The 15,072-nt window shown below is 41.9% G+C and overlaps 1 protein-coding gene across 1 annotated transcript; it reads left to right on the plus strand.

Moving 5' to 3' along the window:
- The first annotated feature begins 3,011 nt into the window (after window positions 1-3,011).
- On the plus strand, window positions 3,012-15,072 carry LOC134490598 (keratin, type II cytoskeletal 5-like). Its single transcript, XM_063293752.1, has 9 exons — window positions 3,012-4,315; window positions 5,376-5,593; window positions 6,390-6,450; window positions 8,093-8,188; window positions 9,079-9,243; window positions 10,415-10,540; window positions 13,165-13,385; window positions 13,920-13,951; window positions 14,038-15,072. Exons 1-9 carry the CDS (start codon window positions 3,803-3,805, stop codon window positions 14,322-14,324), a joined length of 1,719 nt encoding a protein of 572 aa, XP_063149822.1. The 5' UTR covers window positions 3,012-3,802; the 3' UTR covers window positions 14,325-15,072.

Consider the following 15,072-nt stretch of genomic DNA (forward strand, 5'->3'; position numbering starts at 1 on the left):
TTTAATAAAAAAGCATACAATTAGTTTGCCCCTCATTTTAAAAAACAGGCAACTCAATCAGCAATCAAATCACTTAAAAATATTAGTGAGGTTTAATAAACAAAAATAATATATCAGTGATTGTACAGTAAAAAAAACTATGTTGCGGTGATTAAATAAACTGAATCTAAAAGAAGAGAAAAAAGAAATTAGCAATAAGAGAAAAATAAGATCTAGATAATATCAATGTAAGATTAATTCAGTCCTTAAACTTATTATTAAATCTAGACCATATAGAAACAAACTTCTCCATCATCTCATTTTTAAAACATACAATATCTTGAATCCATTCCTTAACATTAAGAGAATAAATTTATTTCCATCTACATAAACTAAATAATCAGTATAGCAAAGGCAAAAGAATAACCAGGTTTACCACGAGAGAGGGGGAAAACCCTGCCTGGACTTCTGATTTTCATAAGGACTTGTATGCACCAATATGCACCTGCTCCACACCCGTGTAGCCATCAAAATCAGTGCAATCGAAGAAGTGGCCTCTGCAGAGGGGTTCAAAATCTGCAAGGTGGAGGGTGCAGCCTTGCGATCCAATCCACGCCCCTTTTGACTGTGCATGCAATGTTAATGCAGGTATAAAAAGGGTGGTGTTTGAATTGCAATGCCACACCCACTGCCTTACTGATTGTGACACCCTTGCAGATCCAGCTAGATTTAAGAACACAAAACTGTATGCCTGCCCCAAGACCAAAAACAAATACAAGTGGTCTTTCTTCGCCACCAATTGGATTAAAAAAATGTGTCTTCTAAAATCATTAAATTGCTTTTCAGTCTGATGCAGGGGCTGGTTCTGGAGCAATAGTTGTTACTTGACTCATGAAATGAATCGCGCTGGGAGAAGGCTGGGTGAATGCCATCCTTCTTCTTTTTGGCTTTTCAGTAGCTTTCAGTATCTTTGGTCAGGATAGCCTGGGTGAAAGGGGATGTGGAGGCCCCTTCTGGCAGTTGTCCAACTTGGATGGCCAATTCTAATGGATTATTCTTGTGCCGGGGTTATGGGCATCTTTTTCAGCATCTAACCAAAACTGCTGAGAGAGGTTTGTTCCTCAAGGGTGTGGGCTAAGCTCTCCCTCTGTCTAACCCAGGTGAGCCAACTGCTACTTTGAATTCAGGCAGGGTCATAGGCTGGACAAGGACCAATAAACTGAGACTCGTGACTTATTTGCACTGCCCAGTTACCCCTTTGTTTGAATGAGCCAGCAGATAGGAATGGATGATGCCTCTCTGTATGCACCACACCCCCATCTCAAATGCAAACTCAGGACCCTCCCCCCACCATTTTTTTCCTTGCTTTGTATTCTTTACTGCCTTATGTTTCCCAAAGTGCTCTGGTTGTTTTGGGCTGGTGTGCCTTATTTTGTTACAGGTTAAACCCAACCATTCATTGCCTACTGAGGGCAATGACTATCATATTCTCTTATATCTTTTAGAGCAACTTTTACCTGTGATACTATAAGATTTGCCTTGTAAACCTTGGTTGACTTCCAAAAGCTAAGTAGTCCCCCACCATTTTGTATTTGGATGAGATGCCAAGAAATACCAAAGCTTAGGTAGACAAGGAAGTTGAAAAACATCACAGAAGAAAGCAATGGCAAACCACTTCCATCTTGTTGCCAAGAAAACTAGGAGGGTGTGTCCCTTAAAATACCACGAGTCATATTTGACTCAGAGAAGACTTTACCTCATTATACTCTTGGGTACAGTGTTCTCATATGCCAGATCTTTTGGTACTTCAGTGCAGGTAAAGGAGGTACTTCCAGGGGCAACTGCATTTGATATTAAAATGATTGGATTTGGGTGTGTGTGTGTGTGTGTGTGTGCGCCTTAGATGGTTTGCTGCTTGTTAGAATTACTATGCTAAAAGAAGTGCCCAAACTTGGTCTTGGGTATTAATGTTCAAGTGCGTAGACGAGGGTACTATATCTTGTATACTCACAAAGCAGGTTTAAACTGAAATGGATTTTAAAATAGAAATAACTGATAGATGAGATGATGATGATGATGATGATGATGATGATGATGACGACATTTATTTATTATTTGGCCACCTATTTTAATCAGAAGTTTTTTAAAAAGAAAAAGTAGACAAAAAAAAAAGGAAAAAGCCACATGGATCAAGCTGTTATATATGGAAAATATATAATCAGGTAAATGACAACAGCCTGGTACAGCTTAGACAGCACCTTTCTGATGAATTCATTTCATAATAACAACACACACATTTTATCATAGTTTTCTTCATGTTGATGTCTCCTTTGACATGACTGTGAGGATAGGGATTAAGCCCCTGTGGGCTCAAGGGTTTGCAGTCCCATTTCTACCCAGTGATGTATAACAACAGTTCTTCCAAGCGCTGCCAAGCTCCTCCACCACCTCCAGGTCTCACCTACTTTGCTGGCTCCATTGCTGTCATGGCATCACTACACACTAGCCATCATGGCTCAGCTCTGCTCTCAACTGGCTTGCAAAATTCCAGAAAATTTAACAATCGGCTCTTGCGAGCCAGTACAAACTATCTTCAGCACAGCATGGTCTGTACCTCTTTCACACTTTTTTGTCCATCTCTGACACATTCAGCCTTTCTAGCTACCTTCTTTCTTTCTTACTCTCTGACCTGGGTCCACTTGCACTCTCATATATACTCCAAAGGCCATAATTCCATCCTGCTTCAAGAAAGAAGAAGAAGGAAAAATAGATTTAGCTACTTCACTGCAGGAAGGGCATGAAAATTGGTGTCCCAAGCAACCAGTTGATTTCTAAGCAATCCTTTTACTGCTTTGTTTAACCTGACAGTTCTTTGTCATCCCCCTTTGCCTGTCTCTATGGAAGAAAGCAGGCAGTTGCAGGCTTCCATTTCTTTTAGGCTTACTTCCACTCACCATCCCAGTACAAGGAAACAGGTCGCTCAGCCGTGCTCACTACCTGTTTATCAGTAGCCGGTCTCCATCTTTTGCAAGCCGGTTTCCCCCACCCAGGATTCAGATTGCACTGAAGCTAGATCCTTAGTGCTCCTGGTACAAGGTTGTAGGGATTGCATCTGAAAAAGCACCCCACTCTCTCTATCCTATCCAGCAAAGATGTTTTCAAACAATAATTTGCTGAGGTGATGTTGATGCTTCACAAATTGCAAGTTGAAAACCTGCTCTTAGGGTGCCATAGGCGATTTTCCACACTGAGGCATGCTCAGGGTGTAATTGCAGGCGTGCTTTGGGAATTGTGAAAGCCAGACTATTGCTTGGCAGTCTGTGCAGCAGCTGCCTGCCATGGGGCTTTGCATTTGAAAGGCAGATGGAGATGCTGATAGGACTGCCATTGAGAAGAAAGGGGATTGTTCTGCGTCAGGTCTACTCATCAGGTACAATAATCAAGCTTAAGACATCTTAGTCACTGAATATATTGCACGATCGCTGGTCCTCCTCATCTTCATCTTCCCTTTTTTCTTTTAGCAACAAAGGGCTGTGCTGATGGGTAGGGTTAGTGTTTGGTAAACTGAAGATGAAGATCTGTCAACCACACCAAGCCATGAATACAATATAATGATATCCTCTTTCCCGCCCATGCACAATCAAGTCCAACACCTCCCTGGAACAGATAAAAGGGAGGCTGTTGCCAGCTCTGGATCCAGAGGGATTTGGCTTCCCTTGGGCTCGGCACTCTCCAGCTATTCCCTTTCTTTATTTTAAGCTTTGGCCCAGCAGCTACTAGGCTTCTTCATTCTCTCTGTTACTCACTTGACTTGAACACAGCGATGTCTTTCCAGACCATCTGCCAAGGTTCCAAGGGGAGCCGGAAGGGCTACAGCTCATGTTCTGCTTTTGGTGGTGGCACTGGAGGTGGAATCAGGCATAGCTATTCTTCATGCAGAGGATATGGTGGTGGTATGAGAGGCCAATATGGCAGCAGGAGCCTCCATAACTATGGTGGAGTTACAAGGATTTCCTGTGGACCTGGCTATGGAGGAGGCATCTGCGGGGGATATGGTGGTGGGTATGGTGGTGGGTATGGTGGAATAGGGGGTGGCTATGGAGGAATAGGGGGTGGCTATGGAGGAATAGGGGGTGGCTATGGAGGAATAGGGGGTGGTTTTGGCGGTAGAGGACTTGGTGGCCTTGGACCTGGAGGTATTGGCAGTGTCCAAGTGGACCCAAGTCTTCTGCGACCGGTCCATGTGGAAATTGACCCCCAAATACAGCAAGTGAAAAATCAAGAGAAAGAGCAGATCAAAGTCCTCAACAATCAGTTTGCTTCCTTCATTGACAAGGTAGGTTAATAGAACAGAAAGTGCTGCACTTTTGATTGATGTCATGGAATGCATGTCAGCTGGTGAAACTTGATTGCATTTGTCCTTAATAATCCAGTAACATCCAACGTTCTACATATGGATTCATTTATTGATTCTTTAATTGGGAATTAGAATATTCTGAGGAATTTCAATATCATGAGACCTACAAAGACTCCTAATAGCTATTTAAAATGCTTCTGCTTGTTGGGCCCTTGGCAATGGATGTTTATTGATGATTTGAATAGAAGCAACTGGCTGGAAAGAAGTAGAGAAACAGAAAAAAGTTTAGGGTGTTCATTAGCAGGCAGATTTTCAAGATGATTTCAGGATAACAGAAAGGGCTGCCACTTCTAAAAACTAGCATGTGTGGAATTTATAAAGACAAAATGTAATTGCCTGCCTTTTGGATGCCTGAAAGTTTCCATACATCTGTTTTTAAAGGTATTTTGTACCGGCTAAGTCAGTTGCTGGCCTCCAGACAATGCTATCTAAGCTGTAGCTGGAGATGCCAAGGATTAAAAATGGGACCGTGTACAGGCCAAGCATGAAACCTATCACAAGCTTCCCAAACAATGATGTCTTGTTACTCAAAATGTTTGTGTCTGTCATCCGTAGTCTATTAAAAAAGAGGCAGCATTTGTATTTCTCAGATGGTCTGCCTGAGATATTCTTGCTCAGCACGAGAACCACAATAGGCTGTTGTAGAAGAGCCTGGGCCAGAGTGGAGCTTGGAGGAAATGGGACAAGCCCTTCCCTGATTTCCACTGTCAGCTGAAGGAAGTCCAATGAGATTCATGAACTTCTCAAACGCCTGTGTCCTCAAGCTCTTCATCTCGTTCCCAGATGATCATGTTTTCAATTTTACAAAGAAAAGAAAAGTAAAACAGAGAAGGGGGCTTAATGAGTTTGCCCCTGTCTCTCTGGTTAAGGTTCATTTAGTTGGGAAGAGGCCAACTTTGCAGGTAATAATTCCCATAGTTACCCCACGGTATTGTGATGGCAACTTCCTCCAGTCATTTCTCTAGCTCTTTTTTTATAGGTCCGGTTTCTGGAGCAGCAAAACAAGGTGCTACAAACCAAATGGCAGATCCTCCAACAGCAGACACAAGGCATGGGCCCAACTATGAATCTGGATGGTGAGTTCCAACAATTTCTGGGTGGCCTGAGGAATCAAATTGAAAATATCCGCAGCCAGAAGGCACAGATGATAACAGAGCTTCAGAGTATGCAGCAGTACGTGGAAGACTACAAGAACAGGTGAGGACCTCAGAAACAATGGGCCACTGTGTCCCTCTCAGTTGTTGGCACCTGCAGTTGGGTGATAGCCTTCCCTCCAGATAAGCAGCAGATCACAATAATGCCACTGATCACAATTCTTGAGAAACCTTTCCCCAAAGGATACTCTATGAATGTGTTGCTTCAAGCCCAGGAGAACATACATATTGCAGTCTAAGATATCTACAGCCTCATGTGGCACAGAGAGGCAGGCAGCAGTATTGTAACTGAAGCTCTCCCCATGACCCGAGTTCGATCCCAGCAGAAGCTGGATACTCTCTTGGGTAGCCGGCTCAGGTCAACTCAGCCTTCCATCCTTCCGAGGTCGGTGAAATGAGCACCCAGCTTGCTGGGGACGGTGATGACTGGGGAAGGCAATGGCAAACCACCCCGCTCTATAGTCTGCCAAGAAAATGTCATGAAAGCAGCGTTCCCCCCAGAGGGTCAGACATGACTTGATGCTTGCACAGGGGACCTTTCACCTTTCACCACAAGATATCTGGAGGGTATCAGGCTGAGGAAAACATTGCAACCAGCATAGGAAGTTCCATGAGCAAGGTGGGAGCATTAATTTCTTAATGCTTCTTTGAGGAATTTGTTCATGTTCTACTCATCAAATTTATTATGATAGCTCTGTATTTATCTTGAGATCTTATATTTAGTAATTAGGTTGGCTTCTGTAGTCTTTCTGTGTGTGACTGTAATCATAGTCTACATAACAGTCCTGGTCAAGAAATAAATAAGCTCACTCTTCTTCCTCTTCCTCTTCTTCCTCTAGGTATGAAGAGGAGATTAACAGGCGCACAACTGCTGAGAATGATTTTGTTGTGCTGAAAAAGGTGAGAGGTAAAAATCTGGCAGTATGCTACAAACACGGAAGGCAAAATCTAGGGACAGAATGGAATCATTCTTCAAGATTTCTCCAACTTTTAAGAACTAAGTCACCATGGTCAACATTTTGTGTGCCTTTCTGATGCAGGCCTACCTTTTTGTTGCTCCTGATGGTGTTGTTAAAAAGTGCGACATGAAACAGTTATAGGATTATGTTCATAAATATGAATACATTCCATATTAGAATCTCCTTGAATATGGAAAAGTAGCATGTTAGGGGAAAGATCAAACTATAAACCTCCTTAACACATTTGTTTTCCATCTTCAGGGAGATTGACATATCAACAGGTATTTTGAAATAATACACAACCATGAATAGAAATGAGCAGATCTGTAGATTTTTGTTTCTCTTTCAAGTTCCATTTGTCAAGATTAAGATTTTTTAAGTTTGTACAAAAATCTGTATGCGTAATATTTTGATGCACATTTGTCTTGTTTAGAGAAGTAACCTCTAGCAAGCTTGCCCTGAAGTATGTAGGTTTTGCAATCAATTTCCTCTTACATAGTGTACATTATGTATTTATCATTATATATATATATATATATATATATATATATATATATATAGTAACAGAGTTTACCTAATTTATTTATTTTCTATCCCACCTTTATTATTATTTTTTTTCCTAAATAACTCAAGGCGGTGAACATACCTAATATTCCTTCCTCCTCCTATTTTCCCCACAACAACAACCGTGTGAGGTGGATTGGGCTGAGAGAGAGGGACTGGCCCAAGGTCACCCAGCTGGCTTTCGTGCCTAAGGCAGGACTAGAACTCTCAGTCTCCTGGTTTCTAGCCCGTTGCCTTAATTAGCAAGCTGCATTGCAAAATTCAGAGAACTGGAAATATTGAATAACAAAATGTTGTTCCCTATATTAGGCTGAAAATGCCAAATTAAATAAAATAAGTTTTATTTTCCTCTGATCCTTAACAGTTAAAGAACAGGATTATGCACCTGTTTATAAATTCAGTAGCTCCTGATATGTCCTAGACAGCAGAAGAGTACACAAGTCCTGCCTGTAATTTGCAGTGGATCCCTTTAGGGTGCATTGTTTGTACTGGTCAAAAACTACTACCTCTTCCTTTTGGCTACTCTGCTGGGGAAGGTGTGACAGTGCATCTGCCAAAAAAATTTCCCCCCCAGGGAGATACTTCAAAGTGAAATTGAATCTGCTGAAAAACCCTGCCCACCGTATTTGCTTGGCAGTTAGTCGCCGCACTAGTCAAAAAGATGCAAAAATACGTTTGGCCTCCTTTACATAAGCTTTGCATGGAATCCATTGCTTCATTTATAAAATGCAAGGTACCATGTGTTTAAGCTTGCTGGTACCTGATTTGATCTGAGAGCTTTTGCTCTCTGTAGTTACTCAATGAAGAACAAAAACATAGGGTAGTCCACTGTTTCTTCACATGTTGCTGGCATGGTCTCTCTGCTACTGAAGCAGAATCTCTGTTGAGTTACGATTTAACAGCCTAACAGGAACATACAAGGCTGTTTGTGTAGACATGCTAAAAAGAGTTCAGGTATGCTTCAACTGGTGATGATAATTTTTGACGATATACACTGACATTCTTCTGGATCCTTGTAGGATGTGGATTCTGCATATTTGACTAAGACTAACTTGGAAGTAAAAGTTAATACTTTGGCTGAGGAGACTAACTTCCTGAGAAGAATCTATAACATGGTAAGGAACGTTTCTGTTCCATTGGTTAGAAGGAAGAGGACATCTTCAGGTCCCAATTGACCCCAGATTCAGATTTGGCTTTACATCTACCCCTAGTCTTTTCTTCCAGGAAAGGATCATATTTTATAGAGGGCGTGTTCACAGGACACATCCTTCAGTGATTTCAGTTACAAATGTAAATGATTTCCCCATGTTATAATGGGGAAACAGCAAACAGGCCAAATGTGCTTAGAATGGCTCTTTGGGTGAGATGGCTGACCTCCTCTTTCATCTTCACCCATCTAAAAACAAGGGGCTCAGATGTGTGACCCTACGCATGGGATTGAGGAAAACTAATTCTTCTTCCAGTTCTCTTTTACTTTAAATAACCCTCCAGGGGAAGTTTAGCCAAGCAGCTCCACTTTGCCACCACTATTGCCACACAGCCATATATCCAGATGCCACAAGGTTCAGTTGACCCATCTTTAACTCTCCCTTCTGAGTTCAGATGGCAAGCAGGGCCATAGTGAGGTCAGTAAAGCTGTAGTTCTGTTCTGGATTCCATTTGTTTAAAAAGACACTTCCTTTCACTTTGAAAAACTGCCATTTGTGTTTGCAGTTTAAAGGACTCAGACCTGAGAGTCTTTCAAGAAGGTGTGATTTTTTTTTAACCATTATACAGGGCAAGGCTCAGAGCTGGCCAAAGCTTTTTGTGTTACAGCATGAAAGAACCCGCGGTAAAAGAAACACAGGAGTAGGGCTCTGAATACAATTATGAATTCAAAAATACATCCTGAGCTTCCCTAAGTAAAATGGAAGTCATGGGGAATAAAAAAAAATCATGAATGGTGAAGCAGGGGAAAAGTGAGGCTGATTGCCAACCTAACTCATGCTTTTTGGATTCTTTATAGGAAATATCTCAGTACCAGACTGGAGGCCAAGACACGGCAGTAGTAGTGAGCATGGATAACAACACCCACTTGAATTTGGAAGGTATTATTGATGAAGTAAGAAACCAGTATGAAGAGATTGCTCGCAGTAGCCGAGCTGAGGCTGAGGCTTGGTATCACTCCCAAGTAAGTAGTCACACTGAGACAAGGAAGAAAACCCCCTAATTTATCTTGTGTTTTTCCAAGAAGTGAGAGCTTTCCCTTCAAACCACAGAATCATGGAAGACTGCTGTAGGGACTTGTCCGCTTCTACTCATTTGCTGAGACGACTATTTAAACAGCTTTCTTTTTTTCCATGGGGACCCTGGGAACTGGAGATCAGTGAAGTGAGAAGTTCCTCTGCAGACTTCTAAAACTGAATTTGTAATTCCCTCACCAAAGTAGAACATCAGTATTTTCTGAAGAAAGCCTTGGCAGCAAATGCCATGATTGCTATTCCTAGAACAGATCAGCTTTCCCCGGTCTGGCACCTTCCAAAGTTGCAGAATACTTAGCTTGTAGGTTCTCAGCTGTGCTAGCTAGGGATTCTGGGAAATGCAGTCCCACCTCATCTGGAAGAGGCCAGACTGAGGGAGGCTGGGGGTGCCTAAAAATCAGCAGCCTGTCAGTCCTAAAGATGCCTAATCTCAGTATTGGCACACAGGCTAGAAATGAACACGTGTAGTGAGTTGTGGAGAGCCTTTCTTCGAATCTAATCTTTCTGCAATGCCATTTCAATCAATCTTTTTCAGTTCTTATGCCTCTCCATTTTCTGAACAATATGACAAAAAGCTGTTATCTGAGGCAACAAACATTGTTTGAATGTTTGTTGGGGTTAATATATATATAAAAATGCAGCATTTAGTGACATGGAAAGAATCATACAAACAAAATGGTCCTTAATTATCCATGACAGATGTTAATGCATTATTTGTTTGGAATCTCCAACCATGCCCAGACCCAGCCGATTAATATAACTTAAAATGATTTTAGCGGCTTCTCCTTTTTGGCCCTAAGAACTTAAGTGTGGAGTCAGTGCCCACTACATTTCACAGTGCCCTTTCTGGGATGCCATGATAATCAAGCTGATGTCAAATCAATATAAAGATGAGGTGTGAAAGCCATGGCTCTTTGAATATGGCTGAAGTAGAACTCTAAGCAACCTTTACCACTGACTATGCTGGCTGGGCCTGCTGGAAATTGTAATTTAGCAATGTTTGTTGGAACATCCTTGGCTATCCCTGAGCGATTCTGCCTCCATTGTGGTCCACTGAGCTGATGCAGCACAATGGAAGAGCACACTCTTTCTGCCCAACAGTATGAAGCTCTGCAAAACACAGCAGGACGACATGGGGACAATCTGCGCAACAACAGACAGGAGATTCAAGAGCTGACTAGGAACATCCAGAGACTGCGTTCAGAAATTGAGCATGTCAAGAAGCAGGTATGGGGGAAAAGGATTACAATTCAAAAATAACTTCTCTTTTGGAGAACCAGATCACTATATGGGTGTTGAATCCACCTCTCCCTGGGGGAAAGAGTCCAGTTCAGTGAGAGCTTGTGCAACTTCTTGTCTAGGACATGAGGTGTCTATTTTTTTAAATTATTTGATTTAAGATCTTGAAGTATTTCTGTTTCCCAGATAGATAACATTCTGACTCAGCAACTTAACATAATTCACTGAAACCTGCCATACTCCTTTTAAATTACTTCTCCAATCTTTTATCATGGTGAGATATTAACAACAGCTCCAAATGCTTTGTTGCATCATCATAGCTGAGTTCTCTTGCACATAAGAGGAATTGCATTACTTTTATGTAAATTCAGGTGTGACATTGTTGGAAATTACCAAAGAAGCTTGGGTAGCAAAATGGACTGGGTGTTGTTGCAATGTGAATTACATTGGTTTGGGGATAGAATCGTTTCTGCACAGAACCAATGGTTGAAAAGGAAGGGCTGTGTTCCAAGAAAGGGCTGTAGCTTAATGGTAGAAGACAGGTTTGGCAGGCATAAAGTCCAGGAACCTTCAGGTAGGGTTGGGGAAGAATCTGTTCATAAATCTTGAAGATCTGCTGCTTGTCAGTGTCAGCAACTCTGAACTGGATGAGCCAATGGTCCAACTGCGTTCCTTATTCTTAGTCTCTTAATATTTTTAAACCACTCTTCAGTGGTTCCTGGGGAGAACGTGATGCAAACGGGAAGCTCAAGTGTTGATGCATATAGCTGAAAAGAACCTGTCGTGCTACGCATATTTACGCACCACAGAGATAAAGAATCTCTTCACAGAGATTCTCCTTGGTTATGAGGCTGGTCCCACAATGGCCAGGCCTCAATCAGGGTACATGAAGACTGCTTAGGACTGGGGAGGGAGCAATATGTTAAGCCTTGCTACACAAAGGGTGCTTGAAAGAGGTTCTAGGAGATGTCTTTTCCATGCAGCTGCCTTATAGGTTGCTGAAGTGCATTATGAGATTGTAAAACAGAGTAAGAATTGCTCAAATTTCAGCTATGCCCAGGGCAAAAGCCCCTGCATAGAAAATTGTTGCTTCAGGTCCTGGATGGTACAGCTGGGAAAAGCCTTCTAAAGAGATGCTTGGTCTGGCTTGATATAAGGACGTTCTTACAATTCCACCTTCAACTCAGAGTCAGTATAAGCAAATCACCATCATACTTGGAGAAAGAAGAGAAAGAAAGTATTCGAGTTCACACCTTCAAAACTGAAAAGCTGAATGAATCATAAATAATAAAGCCATCCATGTTCTAAAAATAACCTTTTTTTAATAGAACAGTAATTTTAAATAAGTGTGGGGTGCAAAATTATCTAGCTTTTTATCTCCATTATATGTTGATGGTGCTTCCAAAAAGAATAGCAAAGAATTTGTGTCAGAGGATCTTACATTTATTTCAGAGCTTGCCAGGACTCAAATTCAGAGTCCATTGGAGTTGGGTGGCTCATACATTCAAATAAATAAAAAGTAATAATAAATTTAAAAAATTGGATTGAGCATCTAGGGTAAGACCTGGAACATGGCAATAATAAAGATTATAATGTCCAGGCAGAGTGCTGGTCCTTAATCATTGCTGAGCATTTACAATATATCATCACAAATTTCTAGGACCAACAAGGAAGCCATTCGATTTGATCAGATCCTAAGAGTACTTCCATACTGGGCCTTCTGCCACCAAGACAGACTCCTATATCTATAGCATGAACAGAAGCATTTCTCAGATCCAAAGTCCACTTAAAAAAAGTGAAAGCTACATTATATAGAACGTATATTTCTGAAATAAGTTGTCTAAAGGAAAAATGCTCACATTAGGAAACTTTTATTTTAAAAGCCTACACTGAGGAAATTTAAGTTAACAAAGAATGACATCAGGGAAATTAATAGTAGAGATTGATGTTTTCTTGAGATAATTTATGTTAAAAAGGTACATTAGAGGTAATTATGTGGAAATGCTCCTGCATTTGGAGAGATAAAAAAGGGAGTTTTAATAGATTTTTTGTTTTTTAAAGTGAAACAAACAAAACAATGGGCTCAGAATGCTAACATGGATTAATTATTTTTCTAATCTGGACAACCCTAGCTCCCAAGTGCTACCATCCAAGTGATAGTGCAGAAGTATTCCATTATTGCTAATGTAATGGGTTTTATTTATGTATTCAGTTAGTGCAGAGAGAAAAACCCAGAACTATTGATGGAAGGGTTTAAATGGAAATACATTCCCTGCCCCTGGAAAATTTCCTAAAGGAAATAGGACAACTGCATGATAAACACTTCATCTAGAAGGAGTTATACAGAATTAAAGAAGCTATGAGTAGAAAGATGCCAGATAATTGGAAAAGAGCCTGGATAGTCTAAAATTCTCAGTCCCAGGCAAGTCCAGCTGTTTTATTCAGCCTCAGATGGATATTTGCTCAATAGTCAAGTAGGTCAGGAAACAGAACAGGTTGTAGAACAAAGGATGTAAAAAAAAAAAAAAAAAAAACCAGTTCAAGGAATCTGCCTGGCAGAAAGATGTTCATGGTGGCAGCTAGAACTGTTTGCTTCCTCTGTTGCCTTGCAGTGTGCTAAGCTGCAGTCTGACATTGCTGAAGCTGAGGAACGTGGGGAGCTGGCCCTCCGAGATGCCAAGCAAAAACTGCAAGAATTGGAATGCGCCTTGGCAAAAGACAAGGAAGAACTGGCTCGCCTCCTGAAAGAGTATCAAGAACTGATGAACATCAAGCTTGCTCTGGACATCGAAATTGCCATGTATAGGAAACTGCTGGAAGGAGAAGAGAGCAGGTGCGTCTGCCGGTCGTTCTGGGGGGGGGGGGGCTGGTTTTAAGTGGGCCAAGTGTCCACAAACTATATCTGGCTTAAAATCTAGTAATAGATATAAATGATGCCTATTTAAATATCTGAATAGTCGGAGACCGTCTTAGGAATATTTAACACCCTAATTTGGGGGAAGAAATCTGATTTGGAGGTTCTGGAATTCTGACTTGCCTTTGGAAATGTTGATGTGCTTGGCTTGTGGTTCATGGGACGTGGGTGCTCAGGGACTCGCCTTCCTCCTTAGCTGGATCCCAGAAGTGTTCCCTCTGGGGGTTAGTCTGCAGGTAAGACATGGGATTTGTGAGTGGAGGGATCCACCTTGTAAACAGGAAATTGGACTAGGTGATCTGTGCTTGCCGGTTTCAAGCTGCAGCTCATAATTCTGTGATTCATATATAGTAGACTATCATCCCGAAATCTCGCTAGTCCTATTGGGTGATTGTCTATTTCATGAAGGAGAATTTTGTTCAAAACTCACCTGTGTTTCTTGCTCTTAAACAGGCTGTGTGGCCCAGGATCCCAAGTCCATGTTGGTAAGTAGCTTATGCCTTCCCCTGAATACATTTACAGTTTTTAAAGTTGTGAAGATGTGCATACTAAACCTGTGTTTTCTTTACAGCTGTGCGGAGTACTAGTTATGGTGGCGGCATTGGCGGTGGCATCGGCGTTGGTGGCGGCATCGGCGGTGGCATTTGTGGCGGCATCGGCGGTGGCATCGGCGGAGGAAGCTGCGGCTACGGAGGTGGAAGTGGAGGCTATGGTGGCATCATAAGTGGTGGCGGGGCTGGCGGCTCTGTCTGTGGCGGAGGTGGCGGATTCTCACACGGCTCAGGAAGTGGTTCCAGCAAAATCATCCGGAGGACCACCACATCCAGCTCGTGCACCAAATCAGGCGGAAGATATTAGGTATCCCTCTCGGTCCCCCCAAAGGAAAGAAACATCTTTTAGCTGCTTGTGTCAACACAATTCCTTCAGCCCCATTCTGGGAATCCAGAAAAGAACAAACGGTGCCTTTTAAAGCCCAAGATCCAGTCTATTTCTCTTCCAAAGGAAACCTGCAGCAGGTCCCCGCCAAGGGAGTCTTCATCCATCTTGCTTCTGTTGCTTTAGATGACGAGTCAAGAAATGGTGACCAAATTCCATTTTAGGATATCCAAGAAAGAGTTGCTTGAAAGAAGGGGGAGATGAATAAACTACAAATCTGGGCTCTGCTTCTTTCAGTATGCTGTATATATTTGGCTTAGTTGGTGGCTGCCAAATTGCAATGTGCGTGAAAGAGATTTTTCCTTAGCTACCTGGAGTCTCTTCCAACTGACAGTTCTCTATGGTTTCGCTGTAGTTCCCTGCTTCATTGAAGAGATCGTTTGTTTTCATTGCATATGTCTAGGTCGATGTTAGACGTGTCAACCTTGTATTGCTAAGTTAAATGTTAATTTTCATAACCACCGCTGTATTTTCACTCAACAGCTGGGTTGGCAGAAAGACACGGTCATGCAGAATTCTGAGCAAGCAACAATTCATTATTAGGAAATCAGGACTGTGCTGTGAAAACATTCATTCTTGTGCCAGTTTTGGGGATTACACTGCACCTATCTTCATTTCTTAGGCTTGCTTTCCCATTTTCTTAGGAGGTGTTCATTTTCAATAAACTGCT

This window comes from Candoia aspera, chromosome 2 (genome assembly GCF_035149785.1).
Source record: "Candoia aspera isolate rCanAsp1 chromosome 2, rCanAsp1.hap2, whole genome shotgun sequence".
NCBI classification, from domain to species: Eukaryota; Metazoa; Chordata; class Lepidosauria; order Squamata; family Boidae; genus Candoia; species Candoia aspera.